This window comes from Catharus ustulatus, chromosome 37, assembly GCF_009819885.2.
Source record: "Catharus ustulatus isolate bCatUst1 chromosome 37, bCatUst1.pri.v2, whole genome shotgun sequence".
Classification (NCBI taxonomy): Eukaryota; Metazoa; Chordata; class Aves; order Passeriformes; family Turdidae; genus Catharus; species Catharus ustulatus.
In genome coordinates, this window is record NC_046257.1 from 664611 (window position 1) to 685145 (window position 20535).

Sequence of the window (20535 nt, forward strand, 5' to 3'; positions counted from 1 at the left end):
CCCAGACCCATTTCAGCCCCCCCAGACCCCCCATTACCCCCAAACCCTCCCCCACGCCCCCTCCCCAAAATCCCCGCCCCTCCCCCACCTGGGGGCTGCCGCTGCGGCGCCGTTTCAGGGGGGTGGGCGGCTCCTCGGGGGGGGGAGGGGGGGGCTGGGCGGGGGGGAGGGGCTGCCCCGCGGGGGGGTCGGGGGGGGCCGCCCCCCTCTTCAGCTGCGCCCCCCCCCCTTTTGGCCGGGAACGTCCTTTTCTGGGGGGGGAGGGGATTTAGGGGAGGGGGATTTAGCTGTCACCCCCACCCCCCCATTCCCAGTGCTCCCAGTAAGGGCTGGTCCCATTCCCAGTGCCCCCCCACCCTCAAATTCCATCCCCCCATGATCCTCTCAGCCCCCCCTCCAAATTTTCCCCAAAATCTGCCCCCCCAGTCCCCCCCAAAATCCCCTCTAAGCCCCCCCAAAATCCCCCCAGACCCCCCAAAATCCCCTCCCCAGTTCTTTAACTCCCCCAAATTTCCCCAAATTCTCCCCAAAATCCCCTCCCCAGCCCCCCCAAACCCCTCTAAGCCCCCCCAAACACCCCCACAATCCCCCCAGAACCTTTAACCCCCCAAAATCCCCTCCCAGCCCCCCCCAGACCCATTCTAACCCCCCCAGACCCCCCAAAATCTCCTCCCCAGCTCTTTAACCCCCCCAAATTCTCCCCACAATCCCCTCCCCAGCCCCCCAAACCCCCCCAAATCCCCCCCAGCCCCCCAACCCCCCCTCACCTCGGGGTGCAGCAGGCTCCAGACCTGCTGGAGGGGGGGCAGGGCCCGAGCCCGGGGGGGGGACACGGGACCCGGGGGGAAACTCCAGAGCTGGGCCTGGGGACAAAGGGGACACCTCAGGGTCACCTCAGGGACCGGGGGACATCCCCAGGGACAGGGGACACCTCAGGGACACCTCAGGGACACGGGGACATCTCAGGGACAGGGGGACAGCCCCAGGGACACAGGGACACCTCAGGGTCACCCCAAGGGACAGGGGGACACCTCAGTGTCCCCTCCATGTCCTCTCAATGTCCCCTCAGTGTCCCCTCACTGTCCTGTCAGTGTCCCTTCAATGTCCCCTCAATGTCCCCTCAGTGTCCTCTCACTGTCCCCTCCGTGTCCCCTCACTGTCCCCAATGTCCCCTCAGTCTCCCCAATGTCCCTTCAATGTCCCCTCACTGTCCTCTCAGTGTCTCCTCAATGTCCCATCAGTCTCCCATCAATGTCCCCTCAATGTCACTTCAATGTCCCCTCAGTGTCCCCTCAGTGTCCCCAATGTCTCCTCACTGTCCTCTCACTGTCCCTTCATTGTCCCCTCAATGTCCTCTCAGTGCCCCTCAGTATTCCCTCAGTGTCCCCTCAATGTCCCTTCAATGTCCTGTTAGTGTCCATTCAGTGTCCCCTCACTGTCCTTTTAATGTCCCCTCACTGTCCCCTCAATGTCCCCACAATGTCCCCTCAATGTCCTCTCACTGTCCCTTCAATGTCCCCTCAGTGTCCCATCAATGTCCCCTCAATGTCCCCACACTGTCCCCTCAGTGTCCCCAATGTCCCTTCAATGTCCTCTCACTGTCCCCTCCGTGTTCCCTCACTGTCCTCTCAGTGTCCCCTCACTGTCCCCAATGTCCCCTCACTGTCCCCATGTCCCCACCTGCTGCAGGCGCCCGATGCGGGCGGCGATGTCCCCGCGGTGTCCCCCGATGTCCCCGCGGTGTCCCCCGATGGCGTCCCCTCCGTGGCGGTGGCCGATGTCCCCTCGGTGTGGCCCGATGTCCCCGCGGTGTGGCCCGATGTCCCCGCGGTGTGGCCCGATGTCCCCGCGGTGGCCGCGGTGCCGCCCGTGGTGACAGCTCGGTGGCTCCTCCAGCTCGGGGGTGGCCTCGGGGCCGGGCGGGTCCCAGGGCTGCAGCGCCCGGACACAGCCGGGGAGGGGGGCTCTGGGGACACAGGGGACATGGGGACATCGAGGGGGACACAGGGGACATGGGGACAGCTGGGGGGGACATGGGGGGGACATGGGGACATGGGGACAGGGCGGGTCCCAGGGCTGCAGCGCCCGGACACAGCCCGGGAGGGGGGCCCTGGGGACACAGGGGACAGCTGGGGACATGGGGACAGCTGGGGGGGACATGGGGACATCGGGGGGGACATGGGGGGGGACATGGGGACATCGGGGGGGACATGGGGACAGGGCCGGTCCCAGGGCTGCAGCGCCCGGACACAGCCGGGGAGGGGGGCCCTGGGGACACAGGGGACATGGGGACATTGCGGGGGGACATGGGGACAGCTGGGGGGGACAGGAGGGGACAGAGGGGACATGGGGACATCGGGGGGGACATGGGGACAGCTGGGGGGACAGAGGGGACATGGGGACAGCTGGGGGGACATGGGGACAGCTGGGGGGACAGAGGGGACATGGGGACAGCTGGGGGGACATGGGGACAGCTGGGGGGGGGCTTAGCCCCATGGGGACCACCCTGGGACCCCCAAAAATGGGGGGTGTGTGACAAACTTTGGGGTGCAGGTGACACATTTTGGGGGGTGTGACACATTTAGGGGTCTGTGACACATTTGGGGTTCAGGTGACATTTTGGGGGTTCAGGTGACATTTGGGGTTCAGGTGACATTTTGGGGGTTCAGTGACACATTTGGGGTTCAGGTGACACATTTTGAGGTGCAGGTGACACATTTTGGGGTTCAGTGACACATTTAGGGGTGCAGGTGACACATTTTGGGGTCCAGGTGACACATTTGGGGTTCAGGTGACACATTTGGGGTTCAGGTGACATTGGGGGGGGTTCAGGTGACATTGGGGGGGGTCACACTTACCCCGGGGGGTAGAAGGCCTTGTGGGGCAGGGGGGGGCCCCCCATTGCCGCTGGGGGGGGGCACCAGGTGGGGGGGCAGCGGGGCCGGGCCCAGGCTGGAGGAGCACCTGGGGGGGGGAGAGACCCCGAAATTGGGGAGAGGGACCCCAAAAATGGGGAGAGGGACCCTAAAAATGGGGAGAGGGACCCCAAAAATGGGGAGAGGGACCCCGAAATTGGGGGGAGAGAGACCAAAAATGGGGAGAGGGACCCCAAAAATGGGGAGAGAGACCCTTGGGAATGGGGGAGACCCCAAAGATGGGGAGAGGGAACCCAAAATTGGGGAGAGGGACCCCAAAAAATGGGGGGAGGGACCCCAAAAATGGGGAGACCCCAAAAATGGGGAGAGGGACCCCAAAAATGGGGGAGAGAGATCCCAAAATTGGGGAGAGAGATCCCAAAAATGGGGAGAGAGAGCCCAAAAATGGGGAGAGAGACCCCGAAATTGGGGGGAGACCCCCAAAATTGGGGAGAGGGACCCCAAAAATGGGGAGAGGGACCCCAAAAATGGGGAGAGGGAGCCCAAAAATGGGGAGAGGGACCCCAAAATGGGGGTCAGTGAAGGAGTTAATGGGGGGTCATTTGGGGTCAGAGGGGGGGTCAGTGTAGGGGTCAGTTAGGGGTCAGTTAAAGGTCAGTAGGGGTCAGAGGGATCAGTTAAAGGTCAGATGGAGGTCAGAGGGGTCAGTAGGAGTCAGTTAAAGGTCAGCTAAAGGTCAGTTAGGGGTTAGTAGGGGTCAATGTGGGGGGTCAGATGGCGGTCAGAGGGGTCAGTTGGGGGTCAGATGGAGGTCAGAGGGGTCAGTAGGGGTCAGTTAAAGGTCAGTTGGGGGTCCCACCTTGGGGGGGGCAGCCAGGCCCGGGGGGTCAGTGTGGGGTCAGTGTGGGGGTCAGTATGGGGGGTCAGTTGGGGTCAGTTAAAGGTCATTTGGGGGGGATCATACCTTGGGGGGGGCAGCCAGGCCCGGGGGGGCAGTTGAGGATCAGTGTGGGGGGTCAGTGTGGGGGGTCAGTAGGGTTCAGTTGGAGGTCAGAGGGGTCAGTTAAGGGTCAGCAGGGGTCAGTAAGGGTCATACCTTGGGGGGGGCAGCCAGGCCCGGGGGGGGCAGTTGGGGGTCAGATGGAGGTCAGAGGGTCAGTTAAAGGTCAGTTGGAGGTCAGAGGGGTCAGTTAGAGGTCATTTGGGGGGGATCATACCTTGGGGGGGGCAGCCAGGCCCGGGGGGGGCAGCCGGCCCAGCCCCCGCCGCAGCCCAGGCTCCCCACGGCGAAGGGGTCCCGTCCGGCCCGGCCCCCCAGGGGCTCCACGGCGCGATGCATCGGCCTGGGGGGGACAGGGGGGACATGGGGGGGTCAGTCCTGACCCACAGATCCATCTCTGACCCAGGGATCCACCCCTGACCCACAGACCCATCCCTGACCCACAGGTATCCCATAAACAGCCCCAGAACCCCCCAAAATCACCCCTCTGACCCCATAAACAGCCCCAGAGAAACCTCATAACCCCCAAACCAGCCCCATAGACCCCAAAGCCCCCCAAACCAGCCCCAAAACCACCCCCAGGACCCCATAAACCACCCCATACACCCCCAGAGCAGCCCCATAACCCCCAAAACCACCCCTAGGACCCCATAAACAGCCCCATAAACCCCCAAAACCAGACCCATAGAACCTGAAACCCCCCAAACCAGCCCCCAAACCAGCCCAAACCACCCCTGTGACCCCATAAACAGCCCCCTAACCCCCCAAACCAGCCCCAAAACCACCCAAAATCACCCTGTGACCCCATAAACAGCCCCACAGACACCCCAAACCACTCCAGGACCCCATAAACAGCCCCATAACCTCCCAAAACCACCCCATAACCCCCAAAATCAGCCTCACAGACCCCCAAAACCACCCCAGGACCTCATAAACAGCCCCAGACACCCCCATAACCACCCTGTGACCCCATAAACAGCCCCATAACCCCCAAAATCAGCATCACAGACCCCCATAACCACCCTGTGACCCCACAAACAGCCCCACAGACCCCCCCAAACCACCCTGTGTCCCCAAAACCAGCCCCACAGACCCCCCAATCACCCCAGGACCCCCCAACCCGCCCCCCCACGCCCCCCACTCACCACTCGTGGGGCAGGGGAGGGCTGGGTCCCCCCGGGGCCCCCCCGTGGGGGGGGGGAGGGGGCGGCTGCTGGGCGGGGGCGGCCCCTCCCTCACTGCCACATACACCTGGGGACAGCAGGGACACTGAGGGGACAGCAGGGACACCTGGGGACAGCAGGGACACTGAGGGGACAGCAGGGACACTGAGGGGACAGCAGGGACACCTGGGGACAGCAGGGACACTGAGGGGACAGCTGGGACACCTGGGGACAGCAGGGACACTGAGGGGACAGCAGGGACACTGAGGGGACAGGGACACACCTGGGGACAGCAGGGACACTGAGGGGACAGCAGGGACACTGAGGGGACAGCAGGGACACTGAGGGGACAGGGAGGGGCACTCAGGGGACAGCTTTGGGACAATTCTGGGAGCAGCTCCGTGGGAATTTAAGCGCAGTTCTGGGGTAATTTTAGGGGCAGATTTGGAGCAGTTTTGGTAAAAATTCTGGGGAACTTTCAGGGCAGTTTTGGGGCCCTTTTAGGGACAATTCTGGAGCATTTTTAGGGCAGTTTAGGGGCAGTTTTGGGGCACTTTAGGAGCAGTTTAAAGGCAGTTTTAGGGACAATTCTCAGCATTTTTAGGGGCATTTTTAGGGTAGTTTAGGAGCAGTCCAGGAGCACTTTTAGGGCAGTTTCTGGAGCACTTTTAGGGCAGTTTCTGGGGCAGTTTTGGGACATTTTTAGGGCACTTTCTGGGGCAGTTCTGAGGCCCCGCCCCGCCATCACGTGCCATCACGTGCCGCCGTCACGTGGTGCGGAAGTGGGCGGAGCTTCCCCCACGCAGCGCAGGCCCCGCCCCCAGGCCCAGGCCCAGCCCACCGAATCCAGGCCCCGCCCCCTCACCGATGCCGCGACGCTCTCCAGGAACCGGCCAATCACAGCGCGCCTCTCGCCTGGCAGCCAATCATCGCTCCCTTCCGGTTGTGGCTCAGCCTGAGGGCGACCAATGGGGAGAGGGGTCAGGTCGGTGTTGGCCAATGAGGAGAGGGGAGGGCGGGGCAAGGCGGGGGCCACGCCCCCTGTGGGGCTGAATGGGGAGAAGCGCTGGGGGGACTCGGGGGCGATTTGGGGACAATTTGGGGACAATTTGGGGACATTTGGGGACACTTGAACAGTAGGAGACACTGGGGGAAGCAGGGCCTTCCCCCACCCCCCAGCTGTGACGTCACGGCCGCCCCTGAGGGGAGAATGTCGGGGCCTTCCAGTGACGTCACGGATGGGGGCGTGGCCAAGGGGAGCCCGCGACGCCCACGGGGAGCGGGAAGGGGACGGTGACAATCCCGGACACGGCGACAATCCCGGACACGGTGACAATCCCGGACACGGCGACACCCCCGGACACGGCGACACCCCCGGACACGTGACCAGACCCCCAGGACACCCCCGGGGTGACACGGACACGGCACCACGTGACACACGCGTGGGACACAGCAGCAGAGTGACCCCAAACACGCGTGACCAGAACCGGGAGTGACCAACAGCCGGAGTGACCCACGGGCAGAGTGACCAACAGCCAGAGTGACCAACAGCCAGACTGACCCATGGGCAGAGTGACCAACAGCCAGAGTGACCGACAGCCAGAATGACCAACAACCAGACTGACCCACAACTATGAGTGACCAACAACCAATGCGATCCATGGTCACCAGTGACCCACAGCCAGAGTGACCAACAACAAGAGCGACCCACGGTCAGTGTCACACAGCCAGAGTGACCACAGTCACTCACGTGTGACCCCAGACACGAGTGACCACAATCGTGAGTGACCAACAACCAGAGTGACCAACAACCAGAGTGACCCACGGTCACCAGTGACTCACAACCAGAGTGACCCATGGTCAGACTGACCCACAATCAGTGACCCACGGCCACCCGTGACCCACAGCCAGAGTGACCAACAACCAGAGTGACCCACGGTCAGTGACTCACACCCATGAGTGACCAACAAGCAGAGTGACCCATGGTCAGAGTGACCCACAGCCAATGACTCACAGCCAGAGTGACCAACAACAGAGTGACTCAGGGTCAGAGTGACCCACAATCAGTGACCCTTGCTCAGAGTGACCAACAACAGAGTGACCCACGGTCAGAGTGACCCACAGCCAGTGACTCACAGCCAGAGTGACCAACAACCAGAGTGACCCATGGTCACAGTGACACACGGCCAGAGTGACCCACGGTCAGAGTGACCCACAGCCAGTGACTCACACATGAGTGACCAACAACTAGAGTGACCCACGGTCACCAGTGACCCACAACCAGAGTGACCCACAACCAGAGTGACCAACAACCAGAGTGACCCACGGTCACCAGTGACCCACAGTGACCCATGGTCAGACTGACCCACAATCAGTGACCCACAATCAGTGACCAACAACCAGAGTGACCAACAACCAGACTGACCCACGGCCACCAGTGACTCACAGCCAGAGTGACCCATGGTCAGCCTGACCCACAATCAATGTCCAACAACCAGAGTGACCCTTGCTCAGACTGACCCACAGCCAGAGTGACCGTGCTCACCCACGCGTGCCCCCCCCGCCATTGTCACCCCCCCCCATTGTCACCCCCCACGTGTCACCGCGGTCACACACACCCGTCCCTGCCCCCCCCTCCCCTCCCCCACCCCGCCTGACCCCTCACCCCACGGTGACCCCACGGGTGACCCCCCCACGCCGCGTGTCGCCGTCCCCGCGTGTCCCTCACCGGCCCCGCGTGTGTCCCCGGCGCCGCCGGCCCCGCGTGTGCCGTGTCCGTGTCCCCGTCACCGCGTGGTGACACCGCGTGAGTCACCGGCCCCGCGTGGGTGTCCCCTCCCCTCCCCCCCCCGCCACGGTGACGTCACCGGATGCCCGTGACGGAGCGGGGGGAGGGGAGGGGGAATCCCGGCGGGGAGGGGGGGACGGGGAGGGGACACGGAGGGGACATTTGGGGACACGGGATGGGGGGGGGATGCTAAGGGACATTGGGGGGACACAGGAAATGGGACATTGGGGAACATTGGGGACACAGACATTGGGGACATTGAGGGACACAGACATGGGACATGGGAGGGACACGGGGGGACACTGAGGGACATTGGGGACACAGACATTGGGAGGGACATTGGGGGACATTGGGGACACAGACACAGAGGGACACTGGGGGACATTGGGGACACAGACATTGGGGACACTGAGGGACACAGACATGGGGGGACATTGGGGACATGACAGGGACACAGGGGGACACTGAGGGACATTGGGGACACAGACATGGGACACTGGGGGACACGAGGGGACACAGACATTGGGGACACTGAGGGACATTGGGGGGACACAGGAAACAGGACATTGGGGGACATGAGGGGACACTGAGGGACATTGGGGACACTGAGGGACACAGACATTGGGGACATTGGGGACACAGACGGGACACAGGGGACACCGGGGGACAGGTGGGGAGGACACAGGGTGACACGGGGACACGCAGGGAGGTGGCACATGAGAGGAGACAGGGGGCACTTGGGGACACACGGGGACACAGGGAGGGCACTTGGGGACACACAGGGACACGGACAGACGTGGGGACACGGGGAGGGGACACGGGGACACACAGGGACAGCCAGGAAGGACGAGGGGACACAGGGACATGGGGAGGACATGGGGACACCCAGGGCATGTGAGGACACGAGCTGGGGACACGCCAGGACATGGGGACACACGGGGTGACACAGAACACCTGGACACCCACACACGGGGTGACACACAGGTGACACACGGGGTGACACGGGGACAGGGGACACCTGGGGACAGGTGCAACCCCTCCGAGTGACACGGCCGGGACACGCGTGTCACCTCACACGTGACAACGCACAGTCGGACACGCGCGTGTGACACCGGTGCCACCACTGTCCCCTGTCTGGGGACACCGCTTGGGGTGGCCACAGGACAGTGGGGTGACAATGGGGTGACAATGGGGTGACAATAAGGTGACAGTGGGGTGACAATGGGGTGACAATGGGATCTGGGGGAGCCCGAGGAGGGGGAGGGGCAGACGGTGGGGGAGGGGCCGTTGAGTCACCGGTTCCCCGCGGGGGTGGGGGGAGGGGCAGGGGTGTGACGGTGACAGAGCCGTGACGGGGACACGCGGGGGAGGGGGGGACAGTGAAGGGGGGGGGAGAGGGTCCTTGGCATGTGACACCTGTGTGACACCTGTGTGACATGTGTGTGACACTGTCCTAGGGCTGTGACACCTGTGTGACACTGTTCTAGAGGTGTGACACCCGTGTGACACTATTCTAGGGGTGTGACACCTGTGTGACACTGTTCTAGAGAGGTGACACCTGTGTGACACTGTTCTAAGGGTGTGACACCTGTGTGACACTGTTCTAGAGAGGTGACATATGTGTGACACTGTTCTAGGGGTGTGACACCTGTGTGATACTGTTCTAGAGAGGTGACACCTGTGTGACACTGTTCTAGAGAGGTGACACCTGTGTGATACTGTTCTAGAGAGGTGACACCTGTGTGACACTGTTCTAGAGAGGTGACACCTGTGTGACACTGTTCTAAGGGTGTGACACCTGTGTGACACTGTTCTAGAGAGGTGACACCATTCCAGGGGTGTGACACCTGTGTGACACTGTTCTAGAGAAGTGACATATGTGTGACACTGTTCTAGGGCTGTGACACCTGTGTGACACTGTTCTTGGGGTGTGACACCATTCTAGGGATGTGACATGTGTGTGACACAGTTCTAGAGAGGTGACACCTGTGTGACACCATTCTAGGGGTGTGACACCTGTGTGACACCTGTGTGACACCATTCTAGGGGTGTGACACCTGTGTGACACTGTTCTTGGGCTGTGACACCTGTGTGACACTGTTCTTGGGGTGTGACACCATTCTAGGGATGTGACATGTGTGTGACACAGTTCTAGAGAGGTGACACCTGTGTGACACCATTCTAGGGGTGTGACACCTGTGTGACACCTGTGTGACACCATTCTAGGGGTGTGACACCTGTGTGACACTGTTCTTGGGCTGTGACACCTGTGTGACACTGTTCTAGGGGTGTGACACACGTGTGACACTATTCTAGGGGTGTGACACTTGTGTGACACTGTTACAAGGGTGTGACACCTGTGTGACACTGTTACAAGGGTGTGACACCTGTGTGACACTGTTCTAAGGGTGTGACACCTGTGTGACACAGTTCTAGGGGTGTGACACTGCCCTGTGCAGGTGACACCTGTGTGACACTGTTCTAGAAAGGTGACACGAGTGTGACACTGTCCTGTGAAGGTGACACACGTGTGACACTGTTCTAGAAAGACAACACGTGTCTAACATGTGTGTGACACTGTCCTAAAAAGGTGACACGAATTTGACACTGTTCTAGTGAGGTGGCACAGGTGTGACACCGTCCTAAAGAGATGGGTGTGCTTGTGACACTGTCCTGTGAAGGTGACATGAGTGGGACACTGTCCTGTGGAGGTGACACACGTGTGACACTGTCCTGTGGAGGTGACACAGGTGTGACACTGTCCCAGAGCTCTGACACGTGTGTGACACTGTCTTAGAGAGGTGACAAAGGTGTGACATTGTCCTACGGGTGTGACACAGGTGTGACACAGCCCTGTGCAGGTGACACATGAGTGACACTGTCCTAGAAAGGTGACACGAGTGTGACACTGTCCTAGAGAGGTGACGCGCGTCTAACACGTGTGTGACACCGTCCTCTGAAGGTGACAGGGGTGTGACACTGTCCCAGAGCTCTGACACAAGTGTGACACTGTCCTAGAGAGGTGACACCAGTGTGACACTGTCCTAGGGGTGTGACATGGGCGTGACACTGCTCTGTGCAGGTGACACAGGTGTGACACTGTCCTAGAGAGGTGACATCTGTGTGACACTGTTCTGCACACTCCTGGACAGGTGTGCAAACCCCGTGACACACACCTGGACAGACGGGTGACACTGTCACACCCGGTGTCACACACACACACACCTGGACAGATGGGTGACACTGTCACACCCGGTGTCACACACACACACCTGGACAGATGGGTGACACTGTCACACCTGGTGTCACACACACACCTGGACAGACGGGTGACACTGTCACACCTGGTGTCACACACACACACACCTGGACAGATGGGTGACACTGTCACACCCGGTGTCACACACACACCTGGACAGACGGGTGACACTGTCACACCTGGTGTCACACACACACACACCTGGACAGATGGGTGACACTGTCACACCCGGTGTCACACACACACCTGGACAGACGGGTGACACTGTCACACCTGGTGTCACACACACACACACCTGGACAGACGGGTGACACTGTCACACCCGGTGTCACACACACACCTGGACAGACAGGTGACACTGTCACACCCGGTGTCACACACAGCTGGACAGACGGGTGACACTGTCACACCCGGTGTCACACACACACCTGGACAGATGGGTGACACTGTCACACCCGGTGTCACACACACACACACCTGGACAGACGGGTGACACTGTCACACCTGGTGTCACACACACACACACCTGGACAGACGGGTGACACTGTCACACCTGGTGTCACACACACACACCTGGACAGATGAGTGACACTGTCACACACACACACACACACACCTGGACAGACGGGTGACACTGTCACACCCGGTGTCACACACACCTGGACAGACGGGTGACACTGTCACACCCGGTGTCACACACACACACACCTGGACAGACGGGTGACACTGTCACACCCGGTGTCACACACACACACACCTGGACAGACGGGTGACACTGTCACACCTGGTGTCACACACACACACACCTGGACAGACGGGTGACACTGTCACACCTGGTGTCACACACACACACCTGGACAGATGAGTGACACTGTCACACACACACACACACACACCTGGACAGACGGGTGACACTGTCACACCCGGTGTCACACACACCTGGACAGACGGGTGACACTGTCACACCCGGTGTCACACACACACACACCTGGACAGACGGGTGACACTGTCACACCCGGTGTCACACACACACACACCTGGACAGACGGGTGACACTGTCACACCCAGTGTCACACACACACACCTGGACAGACGGGTGACACTGTCACACCCGGTGTCACTCACACACACACCTGGACAGACGGGTGACACTGTCACACCCGGTGTCACACACACACACCTGGACAAATGGGTGACACTGTCACACCCGGTGTCACACACACACACACACCTGGACAGACGGGTGACACTGTCACACCTGGTGTCACACACACACACACCTGGACAGATGGGCGACACTGTCACACCCGGTGTCACACACACACACACCTGGACAGATGGGTGACACTGTCACACCCGGTGTCACACACACCTGGACAGATGGGTGACACTGTCACACCCGGTGTCACACACACACCTGGACAGACAGGTGACACTGTCACACCCGGTGTCACACACACACACCCGGACAGACAGGTGACACTGTCACACCCGGTGTCACACACACACACACCTGGACAGACGGGTGACACTGTCACACCCGGTGTCACACACACACCTGGACAGACGGGTGACACTGCCACACCCGGTGTCACACACACACACCTGGACAGATGGGTGACACTGTCACACCCGGTGTCACACACACACCTGGACAGACGGGTGACACTGCCACACCCGGTGTCACACACACACACACCTGGACAGATGGGTGACACTGTCACACCCGGTGTCACACACACACCTGGACAGACGGGTGACACTGTCACACCCGGTGTCACACACACACACACCTCGACAGACGGGTGACACTGTCACACCCGGTGTCACACACACACCTGGACAGACGGGTGACACTGTCACACCCGGTGTCACACACACACACACCTCGACAGACGGGTGACACTGTCACACCTGATGTCACACACACACCTGGACAGACGGGTGACACTGTCACACCCGCTGTCACACACACACCTGGACACGGGTGACACTGTCACACCCGGTGTCACACACACACACCTGGTGTCACACCTGGTGTCACCCCCAATGTCACACCCGGTGTCACACACACACCTGGACAGACGGGTGACACTGTCACACCCGGTGTCACACACACACACACCTCGACAGACGGGTGACACTGTCACACCCGGTGTCACACACACACACCTGGACAGATGGGTGACACTGTCACACCCAGTGTCACACACACACCTGGACAGATGGGTGACACTGTCACACCCGGTGTCACACACACACACCCGGTGTCACCCCCATTGTCACACCCGGTGTCACCCCCGATGTCACACACACACACCTGATGTCACACCCAGTGTCACACCTGGTGTCACCCCCGGTGTCACCCCCGGTGTCACCCCCGCAGGAGGGGCGGGGCCGTGGGGGGAGGGGCACTCACGTGTCCGAGGGTCCGGTCCGGTGGGGGAGGGGCTACGCTCCAGCCATGGCCTGGGACTGGGGGAGGGGACAGGGCCTTACTGGGAGCACTGGGAGCACTGGGAAACCCCTGTCCCCCAACCAGTGCCATACTGGGATCAGGGTGAGTGTTCCCAGTATTCCCAGTATGACCAGTGCTGGTGTTCCCAGTATCCCCAGTAGCTCCCAGTATGGCCACCTCCATTCCCAGTGCTCCCAGTACAGGCCTCACCCCACTCCCAGTGCTCCCAGTCCCTGCCCTTCCAGTGCTCCCAGTATGCAGCCCCCAGTGCTCCCAGTACAGCCCTCACCCAGCTCCCAGTGCTCCCAGTACAGCCTTTACCCTGCTCCCAGTGCTCCCAGTACAGCCTTTACCCTGCTCCCAGTGCTACCTTCACCTTTGCTCCCAGCCCCCAGTGCTCCCAGTGCTCCCAGTGCAGCCTTTACTCCACTCCCAGTTCTTCCAGTACAGCCCTTACCCTGTTCCCAGTGCTCCCAGTGCAACCTTCACCTTTGCTCCCAGCCCCCAGTGCTCCCAGTACAGTCCTTACTCTGCTCCCAGTGCTCCCAGTACAACTCTTACCCTGCTCCCAGTGTTCCCAGTACAGGCCTCACCCTGCTCCCAGTGCTCCCAGTCCTGCTCTCCCAGTGCTCCCAGTACAGCCCTTATGCAGCTCCCAGTGCTCCCAGTACAGCCCTTACCCAGCTCCCAGTACTCCCAGTACAGCCCTTATGCAGCTCCCAGTGCTCCCAGTACAGCCCTTACCCAGCTCCCAGTACTCCCAGTACAGCCCTTACCCAGCTCCCAGTGTTCCCAGTACAGCCCTTACCCAGCTCCCAGTGCTCCCAGTACAGCCCTTACTCTGCTCCCAGTGCAACCTTCACCTTTGCTCCCAGCCCCCAATGCTCCCAGTACAGTCCTTACCCTGTTTCCAGTGTTCCCAGTATAGCTCTAACCCAGCTCCCAGTGCTCCCAGTGCAACCTTCACCCTCGCTCCCAGCTCCCAGTGCTCCCAGTACAGCCCTCACCCAGCTCCCAGTACAGCCTTTACCCTGTTCCCAGTGCTCCCAGTGCAACCTTCACCTTTGCTCCCAGCCCCCAGTGCTCCCAGCGCTCCCAGTACAGCCCTTACCCAGCTCCCAGTGCTCCCAGTACAGCCCTTACCCAGCTCCCAGTGCTCCCAGTACAGCCCTTACCCAGCTCCCAGTGCTCCCAGTGCTCCCAGCACAGCCCTTACCCTGTTCCCAGTGCTCCAAGCCCCCAGTGCTCCCAGTGCTCCCAGTACAGCCCTTACCCAGTTCCCAGTGCTCCCAGTACAGCCCTTACCCAGCTCCCAGAGTTCCCAGTGCTCCCAGTACAGCCCTTACCCCGTTCCCAGTGCTCCCAGTGCAGTCCTTACCCCACTCCCAGTGCTCCCAGTACAACCTTCACACTCGCTCCCAGCCCCCAGTGCTCCCAGTCCTGCCCTCCCAGTGCTCCCAGTACAGCCCTTACCCAGCTCCCAGTGCTCCCAGTACAATCTTCACCTTTGCTCCCAGCCCCCAGTGCTCCCAGTACAGCCCTTAGCCTGCTCTCAGTGCTCCCAGCCCCCAGTGCTCCCAGTACAGCCCTTACCCTGTTCCCAGTGCTCCCAGTACAGTCCTCACCCAGCTCCCAGTGCTCCCAGTACAACCTTCACCCTGGCTCCCAGTGTTCCCAGTGCTCCCAGTACAACCTTCACCTTTGCTCCCAGCCCCCAGTGCTCCCAGTGCTCCCAGTACAGTCCTCACCCTGCTCCCAGTGCTCCCAGTCCTGCCCTCCCAGTGCTCCCAGTACAGCCCTTACCCAGCTCCCAGCGCTCCCAGTGCAACCTTCACCCTCGCTCCCAGCTCCCAGTGCTCCCAGTACAGCCCTCACCCAGCTCCCAGTACAGCCTTTACCTTGCTCCCAGTGCTCCCAGTGCTCCCAGTACAGCCTTTACCCTGTTCCCAGTGCTCCCAGTGCAACCTTCACCTTTGCTCCCAGCCCCCAGTGCTCCCAGTGCTCCCAGTACAGCCCTTACCCTGCTCCCAGTGCTCCCAGTACAGCCCTTACCCTGCTCCCAGTGATCCCAGTACAACCTTCACCCTGCTCCCAGTGCTCCCAGTACAACCTTCACCCTGCTCCCAGCCCCCAGTGCTCCCAGTGCTCCCAGTCCTGCCATTACCCTGCTCCCAGTGCTCCCAGTACAGCCCTCACCCAGCTCCCAGTGCTTCCAGTACAGCCCTTACCCCGTTCCCAGTGCTCCCAGTCCTGCCCTCCCAGTACAGGCCTTACCCAGCTCCCAGTGCTCCCAGTCCAATCCTTACCCTGTTCCCAGTGTTCCCAGTGCTCCCAGTACAGCCCTTACCCTGTTCCCAGTGCTCCCAGTCCTGCCCTTACCCCGTTCCCAGTGTTCCCAGTACAACGTTCACCCTGGCTCCCAGCCCCCAGTGCTCCCAGTGCTCCCAGTCCTGCCCTCCCAGTGCTCCCAGTACAGGCCTTACCCAGCCCCCAGTGCTCCCAGTACAGCCCTTACCCAGCTCCCAGTGCTCCCAATGCTCCCAGTTCTCCCAGTACAACGTTCACCCTGGCTCCCAGCCCCCAGTGCTCCCAGTGCTGCCCTCCCAGTCTCCACGCCCGCCTTATCAGGAGCCGCGCCCAGCCCGGCCCAGGGCGCCCCGGCGGGGGGGGGGAGGGGCCCACGGGTGTCTGGGGGGGTCCCAGGTATAATTTGGGGACACCCAGGTGTGTTTGGGGGGGTCTCAGGTATTTTTAGGGGACTCTCAGGTGGGTCTGGGGGGGTCTCAGGTGAGTTTGGGAGGGTTCCAGGTGGGTCTGGGGGGGTCTCAGGTGTGTTTGAGGGGTTCTCAGGTGTGTTTCGGGGGGGGGTCCAGGTGTGTTTTTGGGGTCCCAGGTGTGTTTTGGGGTCTCAGGTATTTTTGGGGGGCTCTCAGGTGTGTCTGGGGGGGTCCTAGATGTTATTTTTGGGGTCCCAGGTGTGGTTTTGGAGTCCCAGGTGTGTCTGAGGGGGTCTCAGGTATTTCTGGGAGGGTCCCAGGTGCATTTGGGGGGGGTCCCAGGTGCATTTTGGGACTCCTGGATGTGTTTTGGGGACACCCAGGTGTGTTTTGGGGAGGGCCAGATATAATTTTGGAACACCCAGGTGTGTTTGGGGGGTTTCAGATATGATTTGGGGGGGTCCCAGGTGTGTTTTGGGGGTCCCAGGTGTGTTTAGGCCAGGCCTGACCCCCCCAAACCACAACCAAACCCCTCCAGACACCCCAAAACCCCAAATCCTCTCCTGACACCCCAAAAACACCATAAAACACCCCAAAAACACCTCAAAAAACACCAAAAAAACACCCCAAAACACTCCAAAAAGACTCAAAACACACCCCAAGACACCCCAAAAACACCCCAGACCCCCCCACACTCCCCCAGCCCCTTCCTGACACCCCCAAATCCCCCAGACCCCCCCAAGTCCTCTCCAAGACCCCCCCTGACACCCCAAAACCTCCCCTGACCCCCCCAAAATAAGAGGGACACCCCTTGAGACCAAATTTTGGATTTGGGGGGGGTCTGAAATGGGGGAGACCCCCCCAGATGTGCCCCCCACCCCTTCAAAGGGTTCAAATTGAGAGCCAGGACCCCTCCCCAAATTCAGAACCCCCCAAAATTCACCCCAGGGGGGTCAAAACCCCCCCTCAATTCACCTTTGGGGGGGGGGGGGCTCACCCCAAATGAACCCCCCAATCCACCCCCCAATTATTTCACCTTGACCCCCTCCCCAAAATCCAGACACACAAATTTTAACTCAGATTTGTCCCCCCCCTTTTATCTCAGCCCCCCCAAATCCACCTCAGTTCTACCCCCCCAAAATTCACCTCAGCCACGACCCCCCCCTCCCAATTTAACCCCCCCATTTCAGGTTTGACTCCCCAAATTTTAATTTTCCCCCCCCTCCCCAACTCCCCTCAGCCCTGACTCCTCCAGGTGAGACCCCCCCCAATTCACCCCAATTTTCTCTCACACCCCCAAAATCCCCAAATTTCACCTCAACCCCCCCCCAAATTCCCAAATTTCACCTCAAACCCCCCCAATTTCACCTCAAATCCCCCCAAATTCCCAAATTTCACCTCAAACCCCCCAAATTCCCAAATTTCACCTCAAAACCCCCAAAATTTCACCTCAAACCCCCCCAAATTCCCAAATTTCACCTCAACCCCCCCCAAATTTCACCTCAAATCCCCCAAATCCCCAAATTTCACCTCAAACTCCCCCCAAATTCCCAAATTTCACCTCAAACCCCCCCAAATTTCACCTCAAATCCCCCAAATCCCCAAATTTCACCTCAAACCCCCCCAAATTCCCAAATTTCACCTCAAACCCCCCCAAATTTCACCTCAAATCCCCCCAAATTTCACCTCAGTTTAACCCCCCCACCTCAGACCCCTCCCCAATTTATCCCAGCCCTGACCCCCCCAAAATTCCCCTCAGGTTTGACCCCCCCCTTCCCCAAACCCCCTCAATTCACCCCAACCCTGACGCCCCCCCCTCAATTCACCCCCTCAAGGCCCGACCCCCCCCAATTCACCTCAGGGGAGCCCCCCCAAAGCCCCCAGACCCCAAATTTCCCCTCAACTCCCAGCCCCCCCCACCGAGACCCCTCAATTTTTCCTCAGTTTCCCCCTCAAACCCCCCCACCCCAATTCCCCTCAGCCTGGACCCCTCACCTCACCCCACCCCCCCCTTCACCTCAGCCCCCTCCCCAAATTTCACCTCTGACCCCCCCCCCTCAGCCCAGCCCCCCCCATTTCCCCTCACGCCAAACCCCCCCCCCCCCAAAATTCCCCCTCACCTTCCACCCCCCCACCCGGGACCCCTCACTCCCCCTCACATTTCCCCCCCAATTCCCCTCAGCTGACGCCCCCTCCCCAAATCCCCCCTCAGCTCCCTCCCCCCCCCCCCACACCTCCCCCTCAGGCCGCGGCCCGGCCGCCCCGGCCGCGTTGTCCCCGCCGCTTCCCCCCCGCGCGGTACCTGCGGTGCTGCCGGTGCCGGTTCGTCCGCGGGGTGCCGGGGGTGTCCCGGGGGGTGCCGGGTGCTGGGGGGTCCCGGGGGTCCCGGGGGTCCCGGCCCGGCCCCGGCGCTGCGGCGGCTCCGCGGCTCCGGCCTCGCTCAAACAAAGGACCCGAGAGCCGCGCGCCCCGCCCGCCCCGGACACGCCCCCCGGACACGCCCCCCGGGGGAAACGGACACGCCCCCTCCTCGCGGCCACGCCCACCCCCCGCGCCAGCACCGCCCTCGGGTACGCCCACGGCGCGGGTGAGACCACGCCCACAAAGGGGGAGGGGATAATGGTGGGATACGCCCATGAAGGCGGGGCGAGCGCTGGGTACGCCCATATATGGGCATGGCACGCCCCGCCCTGCGGAGAGTCACGCCCCCTCCTCCGCGGGGCCACGCCCACCGCGGCGGCGGCTGGGGGAACTGGGATGGAATGGGAGGGAGTGGGGGGAACTGGGAGGCGCTGGGAGGGACTGGGAGAAAGTGGGGGGAACTGAGAGGGACTGGAGTGGGATGGGAAGGCACTGGAGCAGTACTAGAGTGGGCTGGGAGCGACTGGGATGAACTGGGAGGGACTGGAGTGGGATAGGATGGCACTGGAGCAGTACTGGAGTGGGCTGGGAGCGACTGGGATGGACTGGGGGGGACTGGAGTGGGATGGGAAGGCACTGGAGCAGTACTGGTGTGGGCTGGGAGCGACTGGGATGTACTGGGGGGAACTGGGATGGACTGAGATGTCATGGGGGTGGACTGCTATAATACTGGAAGCAGACTGGGATGGACTGGGACATGACTGGGATGGACTGGGGTGGACTGGAAGGAGATGACAGAACACTGGAAGGTGCTGGGATCTGGAAGCACTGGGACCAGTACAGAAATCACACTGGAAAGTACTGGGCCCACCCAGTATAGGGTGACCGAGGGACTGGGAATGAGGCGGCACTGGGAGGCACTGGGAGGCACTGGGATCAGTACAGTCCAGTACTAGGAGAGCCTGAGACCAGTATAAACTGGTACTACAACCAGTATGGGGTGACACGGGGACTGGGAGGCGCTGGGAGCACAACAGAGTGGCACTGGGAGACACTGGGACCTGTATGAAGTGGTACTGGGACCAGTATAGGGCGACACTGGAACTGGGAGGCACTGGGACCAGTACAGGGCAACACTGGGACCGCGAGCGCACTGGGACCAGTATGGGATAGCACTGGGAGCGCACTGGGCCCAGCAGGGGGCGCCCTGCTACCGCCAGGGGCGGGGCCACCCTGAGGACACCGCGCTCCAGCCAATGGCAGAAGCCCGGTCCCAGCGCCAGCCAATCAGAGCGCGGCAGCTCCGCCAAGCCCCGCCCGCCGCTCCCCCTCCCCTCGGGCAGCGCGCGGGGCCGCACGTGCCCAAAGGGGGCGTGGCATCTTCGGGTGTGGCCCCGCCCCCTCGCATTCGTTCCGCCCCCTGGCGGCCCGGCTGGGTGGGGGAGGGTCCCGGTTTATAAAATTTGGGATTTGTGTGGAAAATTTAGGATTTGTGTGAAAATTTGGGATTTGTGTGGGGAAATTCGGGATTTGTGAGGGGAATTCTGTGGAAAATTTGGGATTTGTGTGGGGAATTTGGGATTTGTGTGGGGAATTCTGTGGAAAATTTGGGATTTGTGTGGGGAATTTGGGATTTGTGTGGGAGATTTGGGGTTTGTGTAGGAAGTTTGGGATTTGTGTGGGGAATTCTGGGCCATGCACGGGGAAGTTTGGGATTTGCGTGTAGAAATTTTGGCTTTGCACGCGAATCTGGGGCTTTGCAAGAGAGAATTTTGGCCTTGCAGGAAGAAATCTCAGTTTTGTAATAGAATTTGAGGTTTGTACGAGGAAATTGGGACTTGAATAAAGGACATTTCTGCCTTGCATGAGGAAATTTGGGCTATGCACTGGGAATTCTGAGATTTGTGCAAGGA

The 20535-nt window shown here is 61.0% G+C and overlaps 1 protein-coding gene and 1 long non-coding RNA gene across 2 annotated transcripts; both read right to left on the reverse strand.

The window, feature by feature from the left end:
• Positions 1 to 114: 114 nt before the first annotated feature.
• LOC117009897 (lysine-specific demethylase 6B-like) lies at positions 115 to 2902 on the reverse strand. The gene is made up of 5 exons (XM_033084251.1): positions 2859 to 2902; positions 1681 to 1966; positions 768 to 863; positions 175 to 251; positions 115 to 133 (listed from the first exon to the last, which is right to left on the reverse strand). Exons 1-5 carry the CDS (start codon positions 2900 to 2902, stop codon positions 115 to 117), a joined length of 522 nt encoding a protein of 173 aa, XP_032940142.1.
• A 2138-nt stretch (positions 2903 to 5040) lies between these two features.
• LOC117009955 lies at positions 5041 to 18624 on the reverse strand. Its single transcript, XR_004420567.1, has 4 exons — positions 18564 to 18624; positions 13506 to 13561; positions 5905 to 5994; positions 5041 to 5127 (listed from the first exon to the last, which is right to left on the reverse strand). It is a non-coding gene; the product is annotated as an uncharacterized LOC117009955 (long non-coding RNA).
• Positions 18625 to 20535: the final 1911 nt, after the last annotated feature.